Below are 23,218 nucleotides of genomic sequence, written 5' to 3'. Positions count from 1 at the left end.
AGACACGTCAAAACCATCTCAGTCTGGCCTCTCTGACTTTCTCTCCAAAGCCTCTAATATGAGTTGTCCCTCTAATGTACTCATTCCTGATCCTATCCAACCTGGTCACTCCCAAAGAAAACCTCAACATCTTCAGCTCTGCTACCTATCTTTTCTTCAGTGGCACCGTCTACAGTCCAAACATCATGGCTGGTCTCACCACGGTTTTATACACTTTTCCTTTCATCCTAGCTGAAACTCTTCTATCACACATAACACCTGACATTTTTCTCCCGCCGCTCCAGCCTGCCTGGACACGCTTCTTCACCTCTTTTCCACACTCTGCATTGCTCTGGACAGTTGACCCCAAGTACTTAAAATCCTCCACCTTCTTTATCTCTTCTCCCTGTAGGGGCCTCCCTCACTTGGATCCCTCACATTCACACACAATGTCGCATACCTGCCACTATGACAAAATTGTCCTTCCATTGCAAGGAAATCGGTTAAAATGATAGTGGCTGAATATTGTGAGTTTGGTATCATAAAAGATATACAAGATAATATACGGTGACGTGTAATTTGGCAGTTCAGAAAAAGGAATGTAACATTCGTATAATGTACACCATAGTCTTAAAGACTGTTTTGGTTTCAATAATACAAATAAGTAACACATCTAGCTTTGCAGATGAGACTGTGATGCACTTCCTCTGTAGTTAAGGCTAATTATGCCCCAAAAATGTGTGTGTGTGTGTGTGTGTGTGTGTGTGTGTGTGTGTGTGTGTGTGTGTGTGTGTGTGTGTGTGTGTGTGTGTGTGTGTGTGTGTGTGTGTGTGTGTGTGTGTGTGTGTGTGTGAGCGTTTGCATAGATTCAGTACATGTGATGGGATGGACACAAAATGAAAGATAATGTATCCACTGTGCGCCACATGAGTGAGGAATCGAGCTTTAAATCATAGGACACAAATAGCTGCACGGCTACTGTATCACACACCTAATGGCGGTTGTCATAGCAACCCTGTTTTTGGTGGAGTTTAAAAAAATCTTTGATCAGCATCAGGAGCAATCTGAAAGAGGTAAAAGCAGTGTGTTTCACTCAGTTTAAATCGATATAAATTGTTTGGAGGTCAAAGAGAATAAACCAGGGATGAGAGCTTTCAGTGCCATTAACCACGCATTGGATGTCTAGTGATATAGATATATATATATATATATATATATATATATATATATATATATACTTTTCTTTGCACATGATAAAATTGAATGTGGTGGGTAGTGTGGTCTGTCTCACATTTCACATTTCCGGACATTTGTTGGTATACTGCGTTCACGCACCTGTCTCACCCAACAGCCTTTTTAGAGCCATTGGGAAGGATTGGGATGTTTTATTCATCAGTTGATGAAGGGATGGTACACACAGATGTCAGTAAAATTCAACCAAGCATGCAACATTTCTCTCTTTTCATTTGGTCATGTCTGATCTTTTTCTCCAAATTATACAGTGCTGCAGCTATGCACTGTATTACTTTGAAGAACAAATTGAAGGAAGTGAAACCACTGTTAAGTAGTTCACGCAAGTTGTACACAAAAAGTATGTGATAACTGCGGTGTAAAACATTAATGTCCATTGACTCATCATAGGGAGAAACGAGAATCGACTCTCTGTTGTTGCCACGGCAACAAGAAATCACCTGCACTTCAATTTCGGCGGTCCAGCGACCTCTAATATGGTTTTAACACCAGTTTAAGAGCATATATTTAGATTTTGTGATATCCATCCCTTGCACATACATTGCTCCAATCTTAATTTATATATGACAATAAACAAGAAGGAAGGATAAGAAAGTAGTTAGCATGTCTGCTTTGCAGTTTCTTGAGTTCTGTGTTCCAATCAGAGCTGCAGCCTGACTGTGTGGAGTTTTTGCTATGCTCATGCTGTGTTTTCAGGAGAAAAAATGCCTGTAAGTTTCATTCAAGAATCGACATTGTTCATAGGTATGAATGTGGGCTTCATTGCTGTTCTGCAGTGGGGAAAAGACACGATAAGACCAAATTTGATCACTTCAAAGCCTTTCCACCCATTATATCAGAATACAACATGATAAGAGGGGATAAAAACTAAGAATTTGATTGCACATGTGGACACCCTTTTATACCTGGGTTATAGCTGTGATCATCACATTGGAAAAAAAGGTTTAATGTAGTTAATAAAAAACTAACAAAAAAATGAAGCTAAAATTGATTAAATAGAGTTTTGTTCACAAAATTAATCAAAAATGAATAATGGCTTATAAAATGAACGAGAAAAAAATGTGCTTTGATTTTGTATTTGTCAAGCAATATCATACACAAGTTCTTAGAGCTCATTCATGTTGAAAATGTTTTCATATAGCGAATTGCCCTAACAGAGTTCTTCGAGATTGTTCACACACAAAAGTACATGTATATATTTTTATTAAAAATAATCCACAAATTAGTTCAAATCAACTTGATAAAACAAAAGCAAAAAGTACTGCCACTGAAAAAAAAAACAGCCAGTAAAAAAAAAAAAAGATACGCAGCTCTTGTAAACATCAGGTAGGTGAGCCAAAAGGCATTCCGATTATCGCTTGCATTGCAAATAAATACATCGATTGTAAACAATCACACGAAACGCATATGAACTATTGCATGGTTGCTGTCCATTTAAAGCCTTGACGAAGTAAACTTTTTTTTTTCGGTAAGTCATAGCATTGCATTTCACAAATAAATTAAGATTGTCATTGCCTCTAGCCGAACAGTATCGTCCAGCCGAAATTTCTTTGGTAGCCAAAATTGCACTTGTACACTTACCAAAATGTGACTTAACTCTGTGAAACCCCATCCAACTTTTTCATAACAATAAATGCTGCGTGGGATAAAGCAGAACACCACAGTGGGAATAATACATGAAGGCAAAACTGATACTTGTGCACTCCATCCAAGATGTGTTCATTGGATGCAGACCTTGAGACAGACCATCGTCCCATCCCTACCCACCACCAATTCAATTTTATCATGTGCAAAGAAAAACAGTAAGGTTAGTGAAGCTCTGAATTGAAATAACAAATATCATTTGCTTCCTCCATCTTATCTTCGGGCCATATGCAGACAAAAGCATGCGCCTCATCATCTTAAACTAATATTTGAGCTGGAACACAAACTTAAGATGAGAAGCGCATGGCGGATAAAGTTGCCGATGATTTACAGTCTATCCAATGAGTGTCTTCATGAAGGCAGGTTGACTGAAAGGCCAGTGATACTGGTTGGGAACGGGTCCATTAACGTTGCACTCGAAGAAGGAGAACATCGGGAACCAGATGCGAGCCCTCCGGCTCTGCTGGTAGGCGCGGGTGTTGGCCAAGGTATGGTAGTAGAGGAAAAGGCGCGTGGTGATGTAGAAGGCGATAAAAACGTCAATTGAATAGTGCTCGTGCGCCGCCAGGATGAAGAAGATCCCAAAAAGGTTCAACACCCAGGAGATGGTGTGAATTAAATTCCACGTTCGAGGAGTGTCTGCCAAAGGGGGAGTCGAGGATATTATTTGAAGGATTTGATTATTTCAATTTATTTGCATTAGCAGAACAAACTAACTTTCATTTGTGTATTCAAAGCTGAATTTAGGGTAAGTCAATCTTGCATCTGCCAAACTAATTGAATTCAAAACACGGCCACGAGTCAAAATTTTTGCATCGTGCTTCGTTACTGGCTGAATGTAGACAGTCATTATAACACCAAATATGTGTTAGCACTAAAAATAGACCTCCCTTGTACAACTACTATGGATTAAAACGATTCAATCTGGGCCATATGATTTTGGGTGATTGATTTTCAGAATCAGAAAACCTTTATTTGTCCCACAATGGGGAAAGATGTTGAATGACACCAAAATTGTCCCTCTGAATGAATCTGAATGATCAAATGTGACGGAAAATGTCGTAAATGCTACTCCAGTCTCTAAAAATGTCAATCCAGCGGCCAAGCATAACAAGCTCAGGAGACAATGAGACCATTTTGACAACCATTATGAGAATCAAATGTGTTTTTACAAGTGGCTCGCTGGCCTTTCATTGCTAATTATCCATCCTTCTTTAAAATTCAAACAGTTGGTGATTAATGATTTATGTCTTGACTACAAATGGTTTTCAGACGGATTGTCAAAAGAATAATTGTGTGATCTTTTTCATTACATTACAAAAATAAAGGATCCTCATTTGTTCATTCTTTCATATCAACAAATCATAAGCGTAGCCCCTCATATGGGTGCAGCGCTCAAACTGCAGCGGAAGCTCAATTTTTGAGTTTCATCCATTGCGTTAAGTCTGGGTGGAACTAAATAATACGGTCAAACCAAATGATACAGAATCCAAGTATTCTGGGATTTTTATCCTATTGTCAGAGATGAAAAACAACAATAAAAATGGAAGAAGCTCCTGCTCAATGGTTGCTTGGTTTTCTCAGTACATTCATACCTCAGCTTACGAACTACAACACAGAAACACCCTTAGCCACACGTAGCAATGGTCGACTTAGCATACTGGTACTTTGACGCTAAGTCACACAAACGCACACCTCGTTCGTGTTTCTCGATGATCTCCTTCTTCTGCTCGACCGTAATTTTGTTTTGTGTCCTCTACGGCTGAACACTAGCCTGTGGTGTGGTCTTTTTCGGTCCAAAAAAAGCAAAAGTATTCACTCGATAGCAAACCACGTATGCACTCAGAGAAAGGGGATGTGGAAAAGTAGTCCGGCAGCCACGGTGGCACTGTTCCGTCGTGTGTTTTGGTGTTCTTCCGCCGAAAACTAGTCCGCCAGTCATTGTGGCGCTCCGTGTGTTTCCTGAAAACTAGTTCGTATGCCAATATTATATTCTTGTGAAGGCGAAAAGTTTGTGAGCTAAAGCGTTTGTAAACCGAGGTATCGTTGTATATGAAAGAGTGCTTTCTTCAGGCACTTGCTATTTGCCGTCACGTTCAGTGAAGAATGCACTCGTGCATGTGGTGAGGAAACCAAGGAACCATTGAGTGTGAACATGACATAACACAAACGCATTAACTCTTTCGGTCACGATTCAGCAATTCACCAGTGGTGGAGAAGAGATTACTTTGTGAAAAATTTGGGGTTGAGTTCTCCTTTAAGGATATGCGGTTGTGATATAGATTTATAGGTAGTCAATAATAATGCCAGTGTTATTTGTCTGCTTTTGTCGTAAATGATTAGTGTACATAAATCCATTTACTGGAACATTTTATCCTCACAATAGTCGCGGAGGCGCTGGAGCCTATCCCAGCCATTTTTGGGAAGCAGGCAATGGACTAACCGGTTTCTAGCCAATCACAAAGAGCACAGAGAAAAATAACCCTCCATGCTCACACGCACACCTCGGGAAAGGTTCAATGACTCTGCGAACCATGTTTTGGTATGTGGGAGGTACCCAAGAAAACCCATGCAGGAAGGGATGGAGCTGGAATTGAACCATGCAACATGCCCCTGGATGGATGGATTTTCCAGTATGGAATGTTATGCGTTGTATAACTTCAGCTGAATTTCTCGCAGTCTTACTCTGTTCTGTTCATAATTTGTAAAATATAGTTTGCATTGTTTTCGAAAATTCAAAGTCACCTCCCGCACATACAATATGCCCCCCGACCAGCTGATGAGTAAATAAAGGCCCACCGCCACGATTTCGGGAAACGATTTAGATACGGCCAAAATGTTCCACTTACATTCTGTCACAAAAAAGTTGAGCAGGGTAATGACAACTGTGTGTCCGCTGAACATGTAGTCTCCACACGTTTGGACGCCGGTCAGAGTCATCCCGAATCCGACCCAGATTGTCAGCGCCCTCTGTATCTTTTCCATCAAATTGCCATATGTCTGAGTGAACAAGAGAACCTCGTTAGCGGCACCAGTTCGGTGACCCAGAGCTGGAGCACAGCTCCTTAGCAACAACTCAAATAGACAGAACGCACGTGGAAGTTTCTCACCTTGCTGGCACACTTGAGGTGATGTCCAGGCACGGAGAGAGAGGTGACAAACATGGTGCAGCAGCGGAGTAAAAACACAGTTCCCATCAGAGAACACAACCTCCTAAGGAGAATAGACCTAAATACAAAACAAAATTAGGGTGCGTTAGAGAGATGCTGACTGATGATTACACCTTTGCCAAGCACAGAGCGTGATAAGCGATTGATTGTTGATAGTGTGGAAAGGTATGTTCATTGCTTCTTGAAGCAACTGAGACGAAACAGATGTGCTGTTCAATCAGTCTGAAGCAGTATCTCTCTAAAGATTACTTTCATCCATATTCTTTAAAACACATTTTCCCATTTTTCTGTCACCATGCTGCCGCTCTGTAATAAGTGTACAAGCACAGAATGACAGTGTGCGTGTATGTGTGTGTGTGTGGGGGGGGGAGGGTGAACAGGCAATTTTCCACCTGAAGTAGAGCCAGAGTGCTCCTGCTCCAATGCAGATTATTAAAATATTGTTTTCTTTAAAGAGGAAGTCAGAAAATGTGGGGTTTGAATTGCCCTACTACACATTATCACATATTTTTTTTTTTTAAATCAGACAGATTGTTACATATGATTTGTATAATTTTCTCTTCTTGGGGTTGCCATCGTCCTGTTTTTTACGTCTGTGTAAACTCTCAGTCGTACAGGAGTGGTCCATTGATGAAAAGGTTTCATCAGCCGTCATCTGTACTTCTTTGAAGGTGTCGGACAAAGAAGTACAGATGACGGCTGAAGAAACCTTTTCATCGATCGTGCTGTTTTACTGTCGCATCTGTGATTTTTGAGTGTGCATGGCGGTAAGTACTTTCAATAATTTATATGGTAACTCGATAAATTCGGTCCTTAACTCATTCACTGACAGTCACGAATTTATTCGGGAATTGAAAATATGACACAGCACCATTCCCAAATTTATTCGAAGTTTGCTTTTTGTTGCTGATAAAGTGCTGGCTAGATGTCTGGCAATGTTTTTTCCCTTCCACAAGGGAGCAGAATTTCCCTTTTTTCCATGTTAGCGCTTTGTTCGCGCTGCAGCTGTTGTTACGCCATATAAACCAATATACAATATGTACATGTATTGCATTGTATTTTGGACACCCACCCTCATTTCAAGCTCATATAACTCCAGACCCATATAATTTAGGAATTAACCTTTTTTCTGATGAAAGAAGACAGTCTCAGTTTTCTTACGCTGCATTGAATGTTTATGTAGTCCCCAAAACTCAATATTCTGTGGGCTCTGGAATTTGAGTGAAAATGACAAAAATCCTGGCACTGGAGTGGACACATTTTTGTACGTCTGGCAGTGAATGAGTTAATAAATGCAGTCCTCATTCTTACATAACAGTGCTTAACAAAACATGAAAAACTGAAGTTATAAAGTGATCAGGATCAGAATCAGAATCAGAAAACCTTTATTTGTCCCACAATGGAGAAATTTCCACAGCAGCAATTCGAAATTTTTGATGATTTTATTGAAATTGAGATTTGTTTGCAATATTTTTGTAAGTTCATTGATGATTTATAGAATGGTGTGGTTCATTTTGCTTAATTTTAGCATATGCCTAACCCATATGACAAAAGGTTTGATGTACAATAAAACTGATATCGATGAGAAGGTTTCTTCAGCCGTCATCTGTACAAAAGTGAAGGTTTCGGACGTTTCGCCTCCTATCCAAGAGGCTTCGTCAACGAACTAAAGTTTAGTTTAGTTCAGACTGTACGTCAACGAACTAAAGTTTAGTTTAGTTCGTTGACGAAGCCTCTTGGATAGGAGGCGAAACGTCCGAAACCTTCACTTTTGTACAGATGACGGCTGAAGAAACCTTCTCATCGATGGACCACTCCTGTACGACTGAGAGCTTACACAGACGAATAAAACTGATAGTATTTATTTTAATATGATAGTTTGCTTGGAATTGTCAAAAGCAGACATGAGAGGACCTGGAAAAAACACTGCATATGTAATCTCAATTCCAATAGTAGGGGTGCGGTGAAGATAACAATTTTATAATTATTCAAAATTGATCAGACTTAGTGGTCAATATGAGCGAACGTTAAGACGTTTTCCTGTTTAGCAACCATTGACGCACACATTGGACTTGATCTTCTTTGTCAAGTGGGAAATAATTCCCAAGTTTCATGATTTGTCTATTCCACTCTTCATTTCTGCCGTCTGGTGACAGTTGAGTAATATTTGACCGTCACTTCTTCTGCACTGGTGGGATTTGAAGCAATGGCCATCCAAGATTTTCAGACAGGATGCTGATGTCATCTATTATATATTTGATGGCAGGATGGATGCCCTGTTGCACAGTCGAGGTAATATCTCGCTTGGTTAGGCTCCGTGTAAAAGGCACAGGCGGATAAATGCTTCTCTGTGGCTTCGATCTGCCAACTTTATGGATTCTTCCATTCCAGAAGGAAGCTTTTGTGGTAAGCAAGAAGGCTTTCAATTTATAAATCCGGATAGAGGACTTGATCCTATCCTTGTGTCTCAATGGGAGCGTTCCTCCCATATTCTGGGAGTCCCATCAGTCTAATCCTAACATGTTTTGTCATTTTCTATAAGGCACAAAGTAGCCTCCTAGCTGGTAAACGGACAAACCAAAAATATGCACTGTCCCTCAATTTCCCCTCATGCTGGAAGAATGCGTTTTGTATTTCTACCTTTTCAAATCCTTATTATTTACTGCATGATATTATCAATTTATATCAACCCGCATCATGATTCACTTTTGTTGATCCAATTTTGGGTTGCACCTGGAGAACTCTAGCACATGCTCCCACTTGCATGTGCTCAGACTAAAAGAACAAAAATACATCACTCACTTTTGTTCACAGACTAATTGTGATTTTGAAATGGGTCCCGTCATCTCATTATTTGTTGTGTGATCAACTTAAATTAGAGCACTCTGTGATCTTTGGTGCAGGACTGTTCGACGTGTTTAATTGAATAGAATACACTGTATGGGGGTCATGGTGAGAGTTTAATCTCATTTATTGGATTTGGTCCACGCACGGAGGAATGAAAGGTGTTACCTATGTTTATGAAGCAGCAGGATCAACAGAAGCATGTAGCACAGGATGAGGCCACAGGCTTCAGCCATTGCAAAAGCCCAAGGGATTCTCGGAACACTGTCAGGGGTCAAAATACATCAATGTCAGCATACAGATTAGATATGGGGACAAGGTGCACACAAACCATGACTAAAATAGATATACTGGTGGAAATTTTATTATTACTTATTTTTTATATTATATTGTTATATTTATTTTTATGTGAATTTCTTTTTTTAATCATCCCAGTGAACCGAAGCAAGGTTTTTATGAAACAATAAAGACATGACAATATAATGAACAATTGTTTTCCTTTTTCTTGAGAAAAAAATAAAGCTCTGTTGTAATATCAATCCGTTGTTTTTCTGAACCACACTAGCCTCATTGGGGATGGGAGACATGCTGTAGCCTATTTCAGCTGTCTTCAGGCAGTACACCCTGAACTACTTGCCAACCTTTCACGTGGCGCACATAAGCGAATAACAATTCACGCTTACAATCGCACCAAGGGACAATTTGGACTGCCCAATTAACGTGCAATGCATGTTTTTGGAAAATGGAAGGAAACTGGAACACCCGAAGAAAATCCACACAGGCAAAGGGAGACCATGCGAACACCACACGGGAAGGCTTATTTGCTTTGTTTTGGAGAAGATTCTCTCAGGATGGACTGACATTGCTACAATGAGCAGTTACCATCGAGTATCAAGGAGCATCAGTTGCATTAGAGACAACGCCACCTTCATTAATATCATAGAATGTTTGTTTTTCCTTGCAGTCTACCTTTGTATTCTCAATAAAGTATAAAATATATACAGATACATGTAAAACTCTTGTCATAAAGTCTCTCATTTTCAGCATTATTTCTTTCCAGCATTGCCTGCTCTGTGCAGTCAGTGACAAATTGACAGTCATTGACAATCATGTCTCTCTAATGTGATGTGAACCACCCCCAGTACAATACATTACTACTTTGGATGATTGTGTTTGATTCTCCATTTCGCGATTCAATGTATAATTAAGGGGCTCAACTTTGATCCGCAAACTGTGTGTGAAACCCGTTTATTTTGAGCCTCATACACAATCTATGTAGTTTATCACGCCGCATGTAAATCTGATACCTGTCCAAGAAGATGTCAGGAAGCGGTGGATAGGTTCTCATGTCTGGAACACGCTCGTGGACGATGACCATAACAAAAGAAGTAAAGCCAAACACTAAAACGACATAAATGACGCTCAAGATGGTCTTCCATACTTCAGGATCAAGCCTTCCTGCCAGGTCCTGCTGACATCTTCCGTTGGAGTGAGTGTGACACAGCGGCGTTTTGGCCTCGCATTCAGTTTGGGTGTCGTTCCTCTGTCGGAGCGCAACGCCATTCCCGGTGAACTCTCCTCGGTTGCAGTGCCTATCGCCTCTGTCACAGGACCAATCGGCCGCCGGGAGTTCGTCACTAGGTTGGAGACCCAGCTCCTGCACCTGGACATGGTTCTGTCTCTGAAGCTGGCGGAGTGATATGGCCAGCCTCTTGATGTCCCCCAGCACGGTGAGACTCAAAGGAGGTCCGCGTAGGTCGGCCTCAGTCAGAGCAAGAAGACTGGGTCCATCCAGGCGGTGGTCAGCGCACAGCAGATCCACATAGTCGGCAAATCCTTCCGCCTGCAGCCACTGGGCCACCTGCTTACAGTTCCATGCGGCCACACCGCTCTCTGATGCCATGCCACTGCAGACGGACACACAACACTTGATGATACAGAGGGCTCTATGATTCAACATATCCCTTGAAAAGGACCATTCAGCACATGCAGGGGACTACATAGAAAGACAAAGCCGCCTGATGCCTTCCAATGTTATCGCCACTTGAAAGAAACGACAGGTTCATGACATAATTTAAACAAGCGTAGCTGATTGAATAAGACCATCTAACAACAATAATACATGTTAGATGTTGACACAAAATGCCACAGATAGGCTAATCAATGTCTTTGTGTTTGAATCCTTTCACATATTTGAATAAAAATGGCGTAGGTGTGAAAAAAAAATTGAGAATGGAAAATTTATGTTAACTCATTCACTGCCATTCACAAATTTATTCAGAAATTAAAAATATGACGTTGAGCGCCATCCACGAATTAGTTCGGATTTTTATTTTCTTGCTTGTGCCGATAAAGCGCTGGCCAGACTTCTGGCAATGTTTTCTCTTCCACAAGGCGGCAGCATTTCCCTTTGTTCCAGTTTCAGCTGTTGTGAAAGCGCTATATAAACCAATATGTATGTATTGCATTGTATTTTGGACAGTCGCCTCCATTTCAATCACAAATAACTCCAGACCCATATAATTTAGGAATTAACTATTTTTTCTGATGAAAGAAGATAGTCTCAGGTAGTGGTTCTTAATCTTGTTGGAGGCACCGAACCCCACCAGTTTCATATGCTCATTCAGCAAACCCTTCTTCGAATGACTGTACCTACTAACTGCAGTCTAGACTCAGGGGTGGACCTCTGTGGCGGAGGATCCACCGAACCCCTGAGACCGACTCACCGAACTCCTAGGTTTGGATCGAACCCAGGTTAAGAACCGCTGGTCTAAGGCATCTTATGCATTGAAATAATCTAAATGTAATATTCTGTGGGTCCTGGAATTTGGGTGACAATGACAAAACCCCTGGCACATTTCTGCACGTCTGGCAAGGAAAGGGTTAATGATGTGTTTCAAAAGTTAAATTTGTAAGTTGTATTATTTCAACACATGCAAAGTGAAATATTTCAAACCTTTGTTTTAAATTATGAGGATTAAACCATGAAGGCAAAAAATAATCTAGTACTGTATTTCAAATGTCCAATATCACGTGAAAATTCAACATTATAGGCCTGCTGCGTCCTAATCTTGCCAATGAAGTGTGGAGGATTTGCTCAGCCTTGATCTTAGTCTGTTTTAGTCGGCTTCAGCATCATGGGGAAGAGTGTCGACGTGACAGTTGTGCAGAAAACCGTCAGTGGGGAAAAATGTGGCCGGAAAAGTGCACAAGTGACAGGGATTACCGCAGCCTCCAGAAGGTTAACAAGCAACTGTAATTCAGAAACCTATGAGACCTTCATAACGAGTGGGCTGAGATTGGGGTCTCTGAGAAGGTGATAGCACATTTTGTTTTTGTTTTTTTTCCCTCCAAGACCTGGACAATGTTAGGTTTCTTTTATAAAGACCACCCAAAATGTCATTTAATTAAGTGCCATTAATTTAATACAAAACATCAACACGTTCATCTCACAAATGGTAAAGAGATTGTCAATAGATGAACATTTTCATTATAATTTTAATGTTGCAGAGGTGATGTAAGGGGTACTTAAGTCAAGATGGCTCACGTGATGATTAGCTATTTGTTCACTCCTGCAAGCTAGGTACATCCTCTGCATTCTGATGACTGTTTACTGGCTATAGTTTTTGTAGAATCAAATCTAATATGTTTCATGAATAATAAAATACATGTATAATGAGCAAATAAATAAATAAATATCACAGTTGACAAGGTTAATACCCCAGTCAGGTGTGCACTTTAAGAAAAACTGTTCTTGCCCTTCAACCTTAGATAATAGGACCACAGCGCAGCCCATTGAGCTCCTCCCTTTGGCATAAAGGTCAACCGGACCAGAATAACATGAACAGAAAATTTTTAAATGGAGGGCTGATGGGCCCAAAGTCAACGCGTGTCAGTACACCTCGTCATGCGTTTAGTTTTTGAGATATTTTTTCTGTGACAGACGACTTGTCAAGGCAGGAAGAATGAAATATCCCAGATTAAATTTGGACACAGTTAAATTTAATTATGACACTATACCAAGCATTTGGAATGTAGGTTTCTGTCCTAAATTCCTTCAAAAATAAATACAATTTAAATGTAAACCCACATTATCGGTTATGCCCCAAAAGGTGTCACATGAGGCAAGCAGCTGAAAAACAACAGCAGCAACGTCAACAGAAACTCCCAAAAGGCTGAAGCGATTACTGTATTTGTAGACAAGACATTTTCATTTCAATCAATAACCTCCCACTGCAGTATTCCATCCATGACACCTGGTTTGTTGTCCTGATATTAGGGTTTATATGTTATTCCAATTGATAGATTGAAAGGTCGGTGGATGGAAGGGTGAAATGATATTTCAGGTCTCATTAAAAATAACGAAAAATAACAACGTTTACGAGGGCAAGGGTGGTTTTAGGCAAAACTGTATAGTTTATCTAGACCAGATGTTTCCATGATAAATTAACCATTCCATTGAGAGCACCATAAAAAGCAAACCATCAAGAAACTGCCAACGTGAGCAGCCCAGTGGAATGGCCTGAGTTAAGTTTTTCCTTGATGAATCACACACTGACATAGAAGTTGCGACTAGACTAAATTGCACAATACAGTATCGGACTTTTGGTCTGTAACATAAATCAGAACATTTTTGAAAACACGGAAAATCAGAACAACCACAAACATAAAGAGTTTCACAAACACACACGGTAAAGAAACAATACTAAGTGGGTAACAGTATAGTGAGGGGCGTTCTATTTCTACTGAAACGTTAATAAAAACTGTCTAGAACTAAAATGAAACTAAACAAACGTGAGGTCAAACGTGTGGAGGTGTAACTAAATACGTTTGGGAATAAGTAGACTTTTTTTCTTACCAAATAACCAGCGTCAGTGCTTTCGTCAGGGTGTAGAGAGGGAAGAAATGAACCGTCTTCCACTGGCATTGCACAAATGTTCATGCCTTCAACTTTCACAACCAGGCAACAGCAAACAGAAACTGGCAATAACAAACAACAGCAGACAAGAGGAGTCGCAAACATCTCTTTGGGTTGTGTGTTTCAGCGCACTGCCACCTGCGGTCCAAATATAGGATGATGATTCCCGTTAAGCGAAACGATGCCTCTCAAAATAAATGAAAATACGTACTGTAATACAAAAATTAAAATGACAATAAATGCTGTGACATTAAAAACAAGGTTCTACCAAATAAATTTTTAATTAATTAATTAATTAATTAATTAATTAATTAATTAATTAATTAAGTAAGTAATTAATTAATATATTATTAATTACTTTTATAATGTAGTAAAAGAATCATATCTAAACGAATAGACATGTTAATTAATAAATTAATTATAAACATTATAAAGTTGACCAGTCGGTTATTTATTTATTTATTTATTTATTTATTTATTTATTCATTTGGGCCCCCAGTCTACAAAGTCTCCAAAACGGTAGTCTCGGAGTAAGCTTACAATACAATACAATACAATACAATACAATACAATACAATACAATACAATACAATACAATACAATACAATACAAATTGATTTAGATAACAAAGCGCCCAAAATGAACAACTATCATATACAAGAAATAAATCTGTCACATAGATAGTAGAAAGCACCAGGGAGTAAAACTAAGATCAAGTCTGAATCATACAATATAATGCATATTGATTTATATAGCGCTTTAACAACAGCTGAAGCTGTAACAAAGCGCCTAACATGAACAACTATCATATACAAGAAATAAAGCTGTCACAAAGCTATTAGAAAGCACCAGGGACCAGGGAGTAAAACAAAGATCAAGTCTGAATCATATAATACAATACATATATATTTATATAGTTCTTTAAAAACAGCTGATGCTGTTACAAAGCGTTTTACATGGGCAGCTATCATATACAGAAAATGAAGCAGTCACAAAGATAGTAGAAAGTGCCATGGAGTGAAACCAAGATCAAGTCGGAATCATGCTGAGTCAAATTCCAAAGCGAACAAGTGGGTTATTATGGTTATAGATACAGTTTTGCCTTGACCATTAATTGAATGACCCATGCTCAAAATATAGGCAATAAAGTCGTTGGGAAATCTGATTGTGGGAATCTCTGAATATGATTGTGATAGCCACCAAAATTAGTTTTTGGGGGGCTTTCTGTAAACATTCAAGCATTCAATTTGAATTAGATGAATAATAATGATTTATCAGTTTCATATACTGTACCCTTTTGCTAATACATGGGGTGTTCTGAAAGCAATGTCTTCCAACCTTTAAGTTGGATCACACGTTTATAAAACAGTCCCATGAAAGTCTGAACCTCTGAAAAACAATCCCACCTGTCTTCAGCAGTCAAATAGAATGAAAGTGCATAGACGGCAACAGAGCATGTGAGCGGGATAGTTTTAGGAGTAAAAAAATACCTCACCTGCTTTTTATCATGAGTGGTGTGCGCCCAGTGCAACGCAACACAGAAGACTCCGGTAATGATTATATGAGAGAAGATGGCACACCGGGTGAGACTTTGACAGCAGAAATCTCTCTCAATGGGCTACTGGAGATTTTACATGCTGTGCCTCACTCCTGTCGCCATGGAGATGAGGTTTGGCCCAATCTATACCTGGGAGACCTGTGAGTGTACCATATATCAAGCCTAAACTGTCAAAATCTGGGGGCCTGCTTGGAACAAAATTGGCAGAAATGGATTTGTGCCTTTTAGGACCCCCCGCATATCAGTAATATAGGATGTCTTTTTGTAGAGGCAGCGATGACTTTTACGGAACCACAATGAAATACTATGGCGTGCCAGCCAATGACCTGCCCACATTTGACCTTTCACCTTTCCTCTACGCCGCTGCTGCCTTCATCGACCAGGCTCCGACATCAGGAGGTACGGTGTGATGCTGCTGTGACAACCTGCTTGAAGGTGTTGAACAACTTCCAATAAATTGCTTTTATCACCAGGAAGGATACTGGTGCACTGCGCTGTGGGTGTAAGTCGATCAGCCACATTGGTCTGCAGAGCAGAGCAAAGGAGAGACCGTGCCAAAATAAAAGTCTATCAAATATTGATTTATTGCTTATTGGTCAATTCACCACATGCAAAATGGAGTACAATACAATACAATACAATTGCATATTGATTTATATAGCGCTTTAACAACAAAGCGCTTAACATGGACAGGTATTATATACAGGAGAAAAACAGTCACAAAGTTAAAGATTTAAAGACAAATAATAAGCTCTTGAAAAGAACTCCTCTAAAATGGAGTCAGTGAAGGGATGCCAGAGTAAGAGTTCTGTGCTCCATCTTACGAGTACCAGTCAAGAGGCAAGCAGCAGCATTCTGGACCAGCTGGAGACGCTTCAAGGAGGATTGGCTGACTCCAAAGGTTAGCGCATTACAGTAATCGAGCTGAGATGTAGCCTACACATATATAATCTATGGAATACAATGTCTTCTTCTTTTCCTTTCGGCTTTTCCCTTCAAGGGGTTGCCACAGCGAATCAGTAACCTCCATCTTCAGAGGTATGATACGCATGTTTGTTTTGGCCAAGCTTTTTCGTCGGATACCCTTCCTGACACAACCCTCTGTATTCATCCAGGCTTAATCTATGGAATAGAATGTAAAATGTTAAATTAACACAACTTCAAATATGATCCTGTGAGCAATATTGATGTCTGAACATATTACGGTTTAAGGTAGCAAAAGTCAATGTATACAGTACGTGGGCCAATTATTTAAATATGGTTGCATGGCTTCTAAAAGGCAAACAATGGAGAAAAATACTTATAAATATACCACTACAATAATTTTATGAAATTTAAAGGTGTATAACTTGTTAGAAAATTGCACAACAAACGGCTGAAAAAAATAAAATAATTACATTATATGAAAATTGTGTTGTTTTTTGTGTAATGCCCTCTAAATTATTCAAATTCCACAATAAAAGCAGAAGGATATATTTTGTTACCATTGCAGTCAACAGTGAAGAGAGGCAGAGGGGTTCTTTCTCCCTCTGTCGATTTACCTCTTTTTCTTTAACTTTTGGCAATCATGCAACATCAAATAACAACACAGAGTCAAATAAAGAGCAGTGAGCTAATTTTGGAGGCCAGCAATGTCCATCCAAGCAGCTGCTGGGGTCCTTCCGCGAGCGTCAAGCAGACTTTGTCAGTGTAGTAACACCTTGTAGTCTCTCCCACTCATACACACTCACATAAACACAAACACGCACACACGTTGTGGTGGCGCTTGTACGGGTGAGGAGATAATGTCAAGGCGCAAGGAGCAACAGGACCTGGTGCTCATTAAACAACTGGAACTCATTTTGGATTCCTGCACACTGGAACTCACTGTAGTGGATGAAGTCTGGCCAAACCTCTACATAGGAAACATGTAAGTCACACAACCGTTTAGTGTCAACTCCAAATTTAAGAATTATTCTGATTGAAATACAGTAAAGTCTCGTTATATCGATATTCAAGGGAGTCCGAAAAAATATCGATATAACCGGGACTATCGATATATCCGACCCTGTTTGCATGTAATTTTCTCCGTGCGTGCATAGAAATATTATCGATATAACCGGGACTATCGATATATCCGATATCGTTATAACGAGACTTTACTGTAAGATTAATCATGAGAGTTGCAGTCATAAAAACAATGACATTACAGCTGTATGTTGGTTATATGTGGTGTTTCCAAATCATGAAAGCGACCTTGCGTTTGTCCTCATATGTTTTGCTAGAGCCGTAGCACAGAATAAAAGGACATTATCCAAGCTGGGCATCACTCACATCCTGAATGCGGCTCACTCCAAGCAGGGAAGCCTCGGGGACCAACGGTTCTATAGCAACATTTGCGTTTATTGTGGCATACCAGCTGAAGACTCGGACCACTTTGACCTCAGTCAGTATTTCAAACCCGCGGCGGATTTCATCCATAAAGCTCTAAAGAAAGACCACGGTGAGTACATGTCACCCATTCTGTGTATTTGTAATCTCACTTTTGACTTGCTTCCCGCAACTTTTCAAGCAAAGTTCTCGTGCATTGCATTATGGGTGTAAGCCGCTCAGCCACACTGGCATTGGCCTACTTGATGCTGCGTCAGCGTCTTCCCCTCCACGATGCTCTGAGACACGTCGTCCAGAAACGAGCTATTTATCCCAATCGGAACTTCCTGATGCTCCTCTACAAGCTGAGTGAACAGTTGGCATTCAAAAGGAGGTTGTGTCCACTCCTTTGATGCGACACCTCGTTCCTGCTAAAATACATCTCGTACAGACAACAGATATTTTTGGGTTTAGATATTTTTCATTTTAATCACACAAGAAAATATCTGCTACTTTTTACGCACTGTATTGCTTCATATCATTTTCAAAAACACAGAGATCTTGTTTATCAGTGGTCATATTAAGAAAGCACATTGTTTTTGCTTGTTTTGAACCGCACTTATGAACCTTAACTAGGTTATGTCCGTAGTTAAATAAAGATGGTGGAAATTGAATCCAACTATGCAACTGCTTTTTGATTATTTCTATTTAAATTGAATCATAAATAAAAACATTCTCACAAAGATAAAAATAATACAATAGAAAGTTCTCAAATCAATGACCTTGAATGATCCATTCGGACAGGGTAGCTTAATAATCACAATATTTAATAATATAATTGTATATGTTATGTTTGTAACTGCATCTAAATATTATGTATCACTGTTTTAAAACATTGATGAACAACATTGTGTTTTAAGTAGTGCCAAATCACATTTTCTTCATAAGTCAAACATAGGTCATGTGATTTAGGAAAATGGCAGTTGCAGTCATCATCATACAAAAATACAACATAATCATGCAATCACATAAAACACCACAAATTCATTGAAACACATATTACATGTACATCTTCTTTTATCCTTGAAATAGAAGATACGTTACTGGTGAATGTCAAGTCTTCTCCAAGGAGAGCAGGCGTGTTCCCCATCGACATGTTATGTAACAATGCACACTCGTGGAACTAAGTGAGACAACAAATGTTAAAGTTCAGTGGATAATGCCACTTTGTTTTCCTGTTGCGAGGACCTGCGGGGGGTTGTCACAGTGGTCTGCTCTAATCTGTGGTAGGCTATCTGTCTTGATTTTGTTGTGAGTTTAATGTGCTGTGTACTATTAATGGAAGTAATTGATTTTCATATACAGTGCATTTGTGCCTTGATTGTGTCCATGTTATTTCTTTGCATCATCATAAAAATAATAAAATGATACATTAACAGAATAAATTGCTACAGACACATAGGTTAAATTATATACATTTCCTTTCAAATCTAATATAAGGAACGCACTCATTTACAAAGCACATGTAGTTCTGTTCAGATTAATTTGTTGGGCACGTGTGTGTGAAATTCTCTGAAGGACGCACCACAGGAACACCCCCACTGCGATAGAGCTCTCTGAGCTTTTGCTCAAAGACAGACGAGTCATAGGACATGTCAATCAAGTGTGGCCCAACCTTTACATTTGCAATAAATTACACACCCACACCCCACACACACACACACACACACACGCATATACACACGCACATGCAGTGATGCACACACGCCCACACAGTGATGGGTCATGCATTTGGTACCTGTCTTCACTAGAAACCTACCATATACGTATTAATACAGACGTTTTGCAAATATAGACGGCGTCAATACATTATTAAAATTGTGAAATAACAGCAATGGATTGTGCCATTTACGTCACATTCCTGCTGCTGTGAAATGTAAATTTCTCCACTGTGAGACTAATAAAGGCAAATCAAATCCAATCCAATTCCGTGTAGTGGGAAGTAGCCTGCTATCTAGCAAACACAAAGGCAAATCACCACAATATTAGCGTTCCACAATTTATTTCCTATTTGAATTGTACTGTGCTCCACCCTTCCAGATTACAGGAAATTGGCTGTTAGTTAAGACATAATTGCATTACTGTATTTTTCATAAAGCTCTTCTGTATCTGGGCATCAACTCAAACAAACAAACAAACAAACAAACGTGACAATGTTAGTTGTACAAATGGGTCTCAATCTGCGAATAAGTGAGCTCAAACAAATTTGTTGAAACATTCTTAACATGACTGCAATGTAACACGCTGCTCTTTTTTGCATGACTCATAGTGGATTTTAAATATTTCCTGTCTGTCAGGAGGTGTCACGAGGTTTTGAAACAGTCATTTGCGGGTCACACTGATGTGGGCTCATGGCATGCAGGGCCCTAAAAATATCACGTGAAACACTGGGAGAGCAGTTAGCATGTGTCCTCATGCTGACTGTAAAGGAACAAGTCCTGCTTGGGAACAGATCACAAATTTACAAGACTGCAGTAAATATATGACTGGTAAGTTATCATTTTTTATGCTTTACGTTCAGCTTCACAGACTCCTACAAATAGGATCTTGGTGGGTTTAATATTTTTTGGGCTTTGGAAAGACTCCTTTTAAGGTTTAACTTGTTTTTAGAATTGCATACGAGGCCGCAGTGGCCGGCCGTGCATGTCACTCCTCGGCCTTCAGTAGTGCTACCTCTGAATCACTTCACAGCTGGGAGTGTGGTGTGATTTATGACACATCCAAATTCGGCCCGCCACATCATTTTTTTCGGCCTGCGAAAGCAAATCAAATGATGAAATGTGATTGGTTAAATGCTTAAATACGAAAACACATCGAGGAGCAGCACAAAAGAGCAAAAACAAAGGACGCTGAAAGACAATTTAGAATTATTTAATAAGGATTCATGGACAAAATATAATTCACATACATCAGCCTGTGATTCAGATATTTTAAGGTTAGCTGAGAAGGCCTCTGCTCGGCAGTATGAAGTCATCTGAAGGAAGAGGGCATAGGATCTGAATGAATTATGACAGACATGTTTTTTTTTATATATTCAGTCGCGGTTTCTGGAATAAGCATTATGCACAGGAGAGTATTGCTGGGAAGTGGCAACGTACACCCTCCCCTCCAAAAAAATATATTGTTATATGTTATGGATTGTAATGGCATGACATATGAGTCACTGGCATTTGCATGGTGACTTTGCACTCCCACATGAACGCGCTAACTATAGAAGAGACACGGGATGGCGGCAGTCGAAAGGAGGAAAGACAAAATTTCTAAAAAGTCCAAACAAAAGCAACTATAACTATAGTTTATGTTATTGGATTATTTTCAAAAATAGATTATTTTTCTTCGTGCTTACAGGTGAACCATGTTATCCTGTGGAGTAAAATCAAGAGGAAAAAACCCTTACATGGCAGTTCAAGTGGACCCAGACAGTGATTACATCACACCAGGTACTCGAGACCTGGAGCAGCTTTTTTGGACTGGCAACAGTGTTCAATATGCACACTTCAACCAAGTCTGGCCCAATGTCTTCATCGGAGATGAGTAAGTCATCATGCACAAACTGCAAAAAAATTATCTAGAAAGGAACAAAAGGAAAATAAACCATGACAAGAATTAAAAACATGAATTCACTGGTGTGTGTTGTTTGGGAAACAGGAAGACGGCTCTGGAGCGAAGTGGTCTGAAGGGACTGGGTATCACACATGTGTTGAATGCTGCAGAGGGGAAATACAACAATGTACTGACTGGTGCAGAATATTACACGGACATGGACATCCAGTATTTAGGGGTGGAAGCCGACGACAAACCCACATTCAATATCTCGCAGTTCTTTGACCAGGCGACGCAATTCATCAAGGAGGCACTGGGACAACCACAAAGCAAGTTCAGTGTGTAGTTTTAAGATTGAGGTTACAAAATAGCATCACAGTACTTTCCCGGGAATGGCAATTCAGTTCAGTTGTATTTAACGTCCAAAATAAATACAACCAACATAAGTGTTTGTTTGAAAACATTTGATTATATTTTTATGTGCAACACTGTCACAACCATTTGTTAATTATTCCCATCTTTTGACTTGTTCCAGACAAGGTGTTGGTGCACTGCGTGATGGGCCGCAGCAGGTCAGCGTCACTGGTCTTGGCCTACCTGATGATGGAGCAAGGCTTAACAGTGGTGGACGCCATCGAGCATGTGCGACAGCGCCGTTGCATCCTCCCCAACCACGGTTTTCTGAAACAGCTCAGAGCTTTGGATATCACACTCCAAGAGGAGAAGTTAAGACTAAAACAACAAAAGACGTAGGATCAACAGTCGTGATTGGGATCACGTGTAAAAGGGGCTTGAGGTCCACTCGTATGTCATTTTTGTCTCAGCAGCACTTTTTCTTGTATCAGAAGAACGTCTTGAGTAAATGTGCAAGTGATGTGTGGATATTAATTGGTACTATCGGTTGTGAAGGTTTGTTGTTATGAAGGACATCTGGGGAGATGCAATAACTTCAGAAAAATGATTTCAGACTACTTTTTCGAACCAAATAGGCAGATGGACAGAAATAATGCATCCACGAGATTCACAAACATGCTGAACTTTTTCATTAAACCTGTGCGAAAATGATGAGCCTTTCTACGCGGGGCACAGACTACTTTCCATTACCAAATTGTTTGTATAGGTCGGGGGGCAAAGCAACTCCGTGGGATGAAAAGCCCGAATAGGCGCAGTCTGTTTTGTTAACTTTGGAAATAGTAGTAGAAAATAGAAGGAAAAAACATGTTTGAACACAAGCTGATGTTAAATGAGCCACCATACAAGATTTACAAGACTGCAATTTGAGAATTCTGTAACAATTGAAACTTTTATTCATCCATCATGAAATGTCTTTAAAGCATTCCTTTCAAAAAGGAAAAAAATATTTGCCTTCTTTTTTGTTGTTGTTTTCTTTGTATTTGTCCATGTCAGACAAAGTCTGGCAAAAACCAGACAAATGGGTCACTTGAGGTTTGTACACGTTTTACGCAACAGGCTTGAACGGTATGCATTCAAGATTTAAACAAACAATTGCAATAAAAAGAAGAAAACACAATTGTGCATCATCAAAAATTGTCACAAATGTATTCAAGTATTGATTGATCAAAATCAAACACAGAGATAACAAATTTTATCCTGATGTGCTAAATGTGCATTTAAATCGAATTAAACAATGCAGAGTCTTGAGGTACTTAAAAAATAGGTCTCAAAATACATAATTCAATAAACCATTGTCTACTGGCACAATGCTCACAATTATCCTTTGATTGTTGGTCTTGTGTTCCAACAGTACTAGCATATGTGCACTATGACTTTGCATACGGATGACAAAAGCGGCTTCAAGTCTAATGTTTGCATTAAAGGATTAAAGGCACTCATGATTTGGACACTGTTAAATATCACAGTTCCGTTTCCTGTGCCTAGTGG

At 39.6% G+C, this 23,218-nt stretch overlaps 3 protein-coding genes across 3 annotated transcripts; 2 read left to right on the top strand and 1 right to left on the bottom strand.

The window, feature by feature from the left end:
* Positions 1–1,371: 1,371 nt before the first annotated feature.
* LOC148889391 (sphingomyelin synthase-related protein 1-like) lies at positions 1,372–13,887 on the bottom strand. Its single transcript, XM_089012204.1, has 6 exons — positions 13,747–13,887; positions 10,196–10,795; positions 9,057–9,152; positions 5,985–6,102; positions 5,724–5,874; positions 1,372–3,513 (listed from the first exon to the last, which is right to left on the bottom strand). The coding sequence occupies exons 2-6, from the start codon at positions 10,789–10,791 to the stop codon at positions 3,209–3,211; spliced, it is 1,266 nt and encodes a 421-aa protein (XP_088868330.1). The 5' UTR covers positions 10,792–10,795; positions 13,747–13,887; the 3' UTR covers positions 1,372–3,208.
* A 3,164-nt stretch (positions 13,888–17,051) lies between these two features.
* On the top strand, positions 17,052–19,094 carry LOC148889390 (dual specificity protein phosphatase 13A-like). Its single transcript, XM_089012210.1, has 3 exons — positions 17,052–17,273; positions 17,629–17,847; positions 17,916–19,094. The coding sequence occupies exons 1-3, from the start codon at positions 17,149–17,151 to the stop codon at positions 18,124–18,126; spliced, it is 555 nt and encodes a 184-aa protein (XP_088868336.1). The 5' UTR covers positions 17,052–17,148; the 3' UTR covers positions 18,127–19,094.
* Positions 18,879–22,219, top strand: LOC148889389 (dual specificity phosphatase 29-like). Its single transcript, XM_089012209.1, has 5 exons — positions 18,879–18,999; positions 20,071–20,262; positions 21,122–21,307; positions 21,422–21,654; positions 21,852–22,219. Exons 3-5 carry the CDS (start codon positions 21,129–21,131, stop codon positions 22,067–22,069), a joined length of 630 nt encoding a protein of 209 aa, XP_088868335.1. The 5' UTR covers positions 18,879–18,999; positions 20,071–20,262; positions 21,122–21,128; the 3' UTR covers positions 22,070–22,219.
* Positions 22,220–23,218: the final 999 nt, after the last annotated feature.

Source organism: Hippocampus bargibanti, linkage group LG13, assembly GCF_051943395.1.
Source record: "Hippocampus bargibanti isolate YZ-2025 linkage group LG13, ASM5194339v1, whole genome shotgun sequence".
Classification (NCBI taxonomy): domain Eukaryota; kingdom Metazoa; phylum Chordata; class Actinopteri; order Syngnathiformes; family Syngnathidae; genus Hippocampus; species Hippocampus bargibanti.
The sequence above is the reverse complement of the archived record's forward strand: the minus strand, read 5'-3'. Positions and strand labels throughout refer to the sequence as shown.

What these genes read in the sequence shown, in the direction of transcription:
- LOC148889390 (XM_089012210.1), top strand. Translation starts at nt 17,149, where the DNA reads ATGTCAAGGCGCAAGGAGCAACAGGACCTGGTGCTCATTAAACAACTG. An exon ending in AACCTCTACATAGGAAACAT is followed by an intron (nt 17,274 to 17,628) that starts GTAAGTCACACA and finishes ATGTTTTGCTAG; the next exon opens with AGCCGTAGCACAGAATAAAA. An exon ending in GCTCTAAAGAAAGACCACGG is followed by an intron (nt 17,848 to 17,915) that starts TGAGTACATGTC and finishes CAACTTTTCAAG; the next exon opens with CAAAGTTCTCGTGCATTGCA.
- LOC148889391 (XM_089012204.1), bottom strand. Translation starts at nt 10,791, where the DNA reads ATGGCATCAGAGAGCGGTGTGGCCGCATGGAACTGTAAGCAGGTGGCC. An exon ending in CTGCTGCTTCATAAACATAG is followed by an intron (nt 6,103 to 9,056) that starts GTAACACCTTTC and finishes TTTTGTATTTAG; the next exon opens with GTCTATTCTCCTTAGGAGGT. An exon ending in ACCTCAAGTGTGCCAGCAAG is followed by an intron (nt 5,875 to 5,984) that starts GTGAGAAACTTC and finishes TTGTTCACTCAG; the next exon opens with ACATATGGCAATTTGATGGA.
- LOC148889389 (XM_089012209.1), top strand. Translation starts at nt 21,129, where the DNA reads ATGTTATCCTGTGGAGTAAAATCAAGAGGAAAAAACCCTTACATGGCA. An exon ending in AATGTCTTCATCGGAGATGA is followed by an intron (nt 21,308 to 21,421) that starts GTAAGTCATCAT and finishes TTTGGGAAACAG; the next exon opens with GAAGACGGCTCTGGAGCGAA. An exon ending in ACAACCACAAAGCAAGTTCA is followed by an intron (nt 21,655 to 21,851) that starts GTGTGTAGTTTT and finishes GACTTGTTCCAG; the next exon opens with ACAAGGTGTTGGTGCACTGC.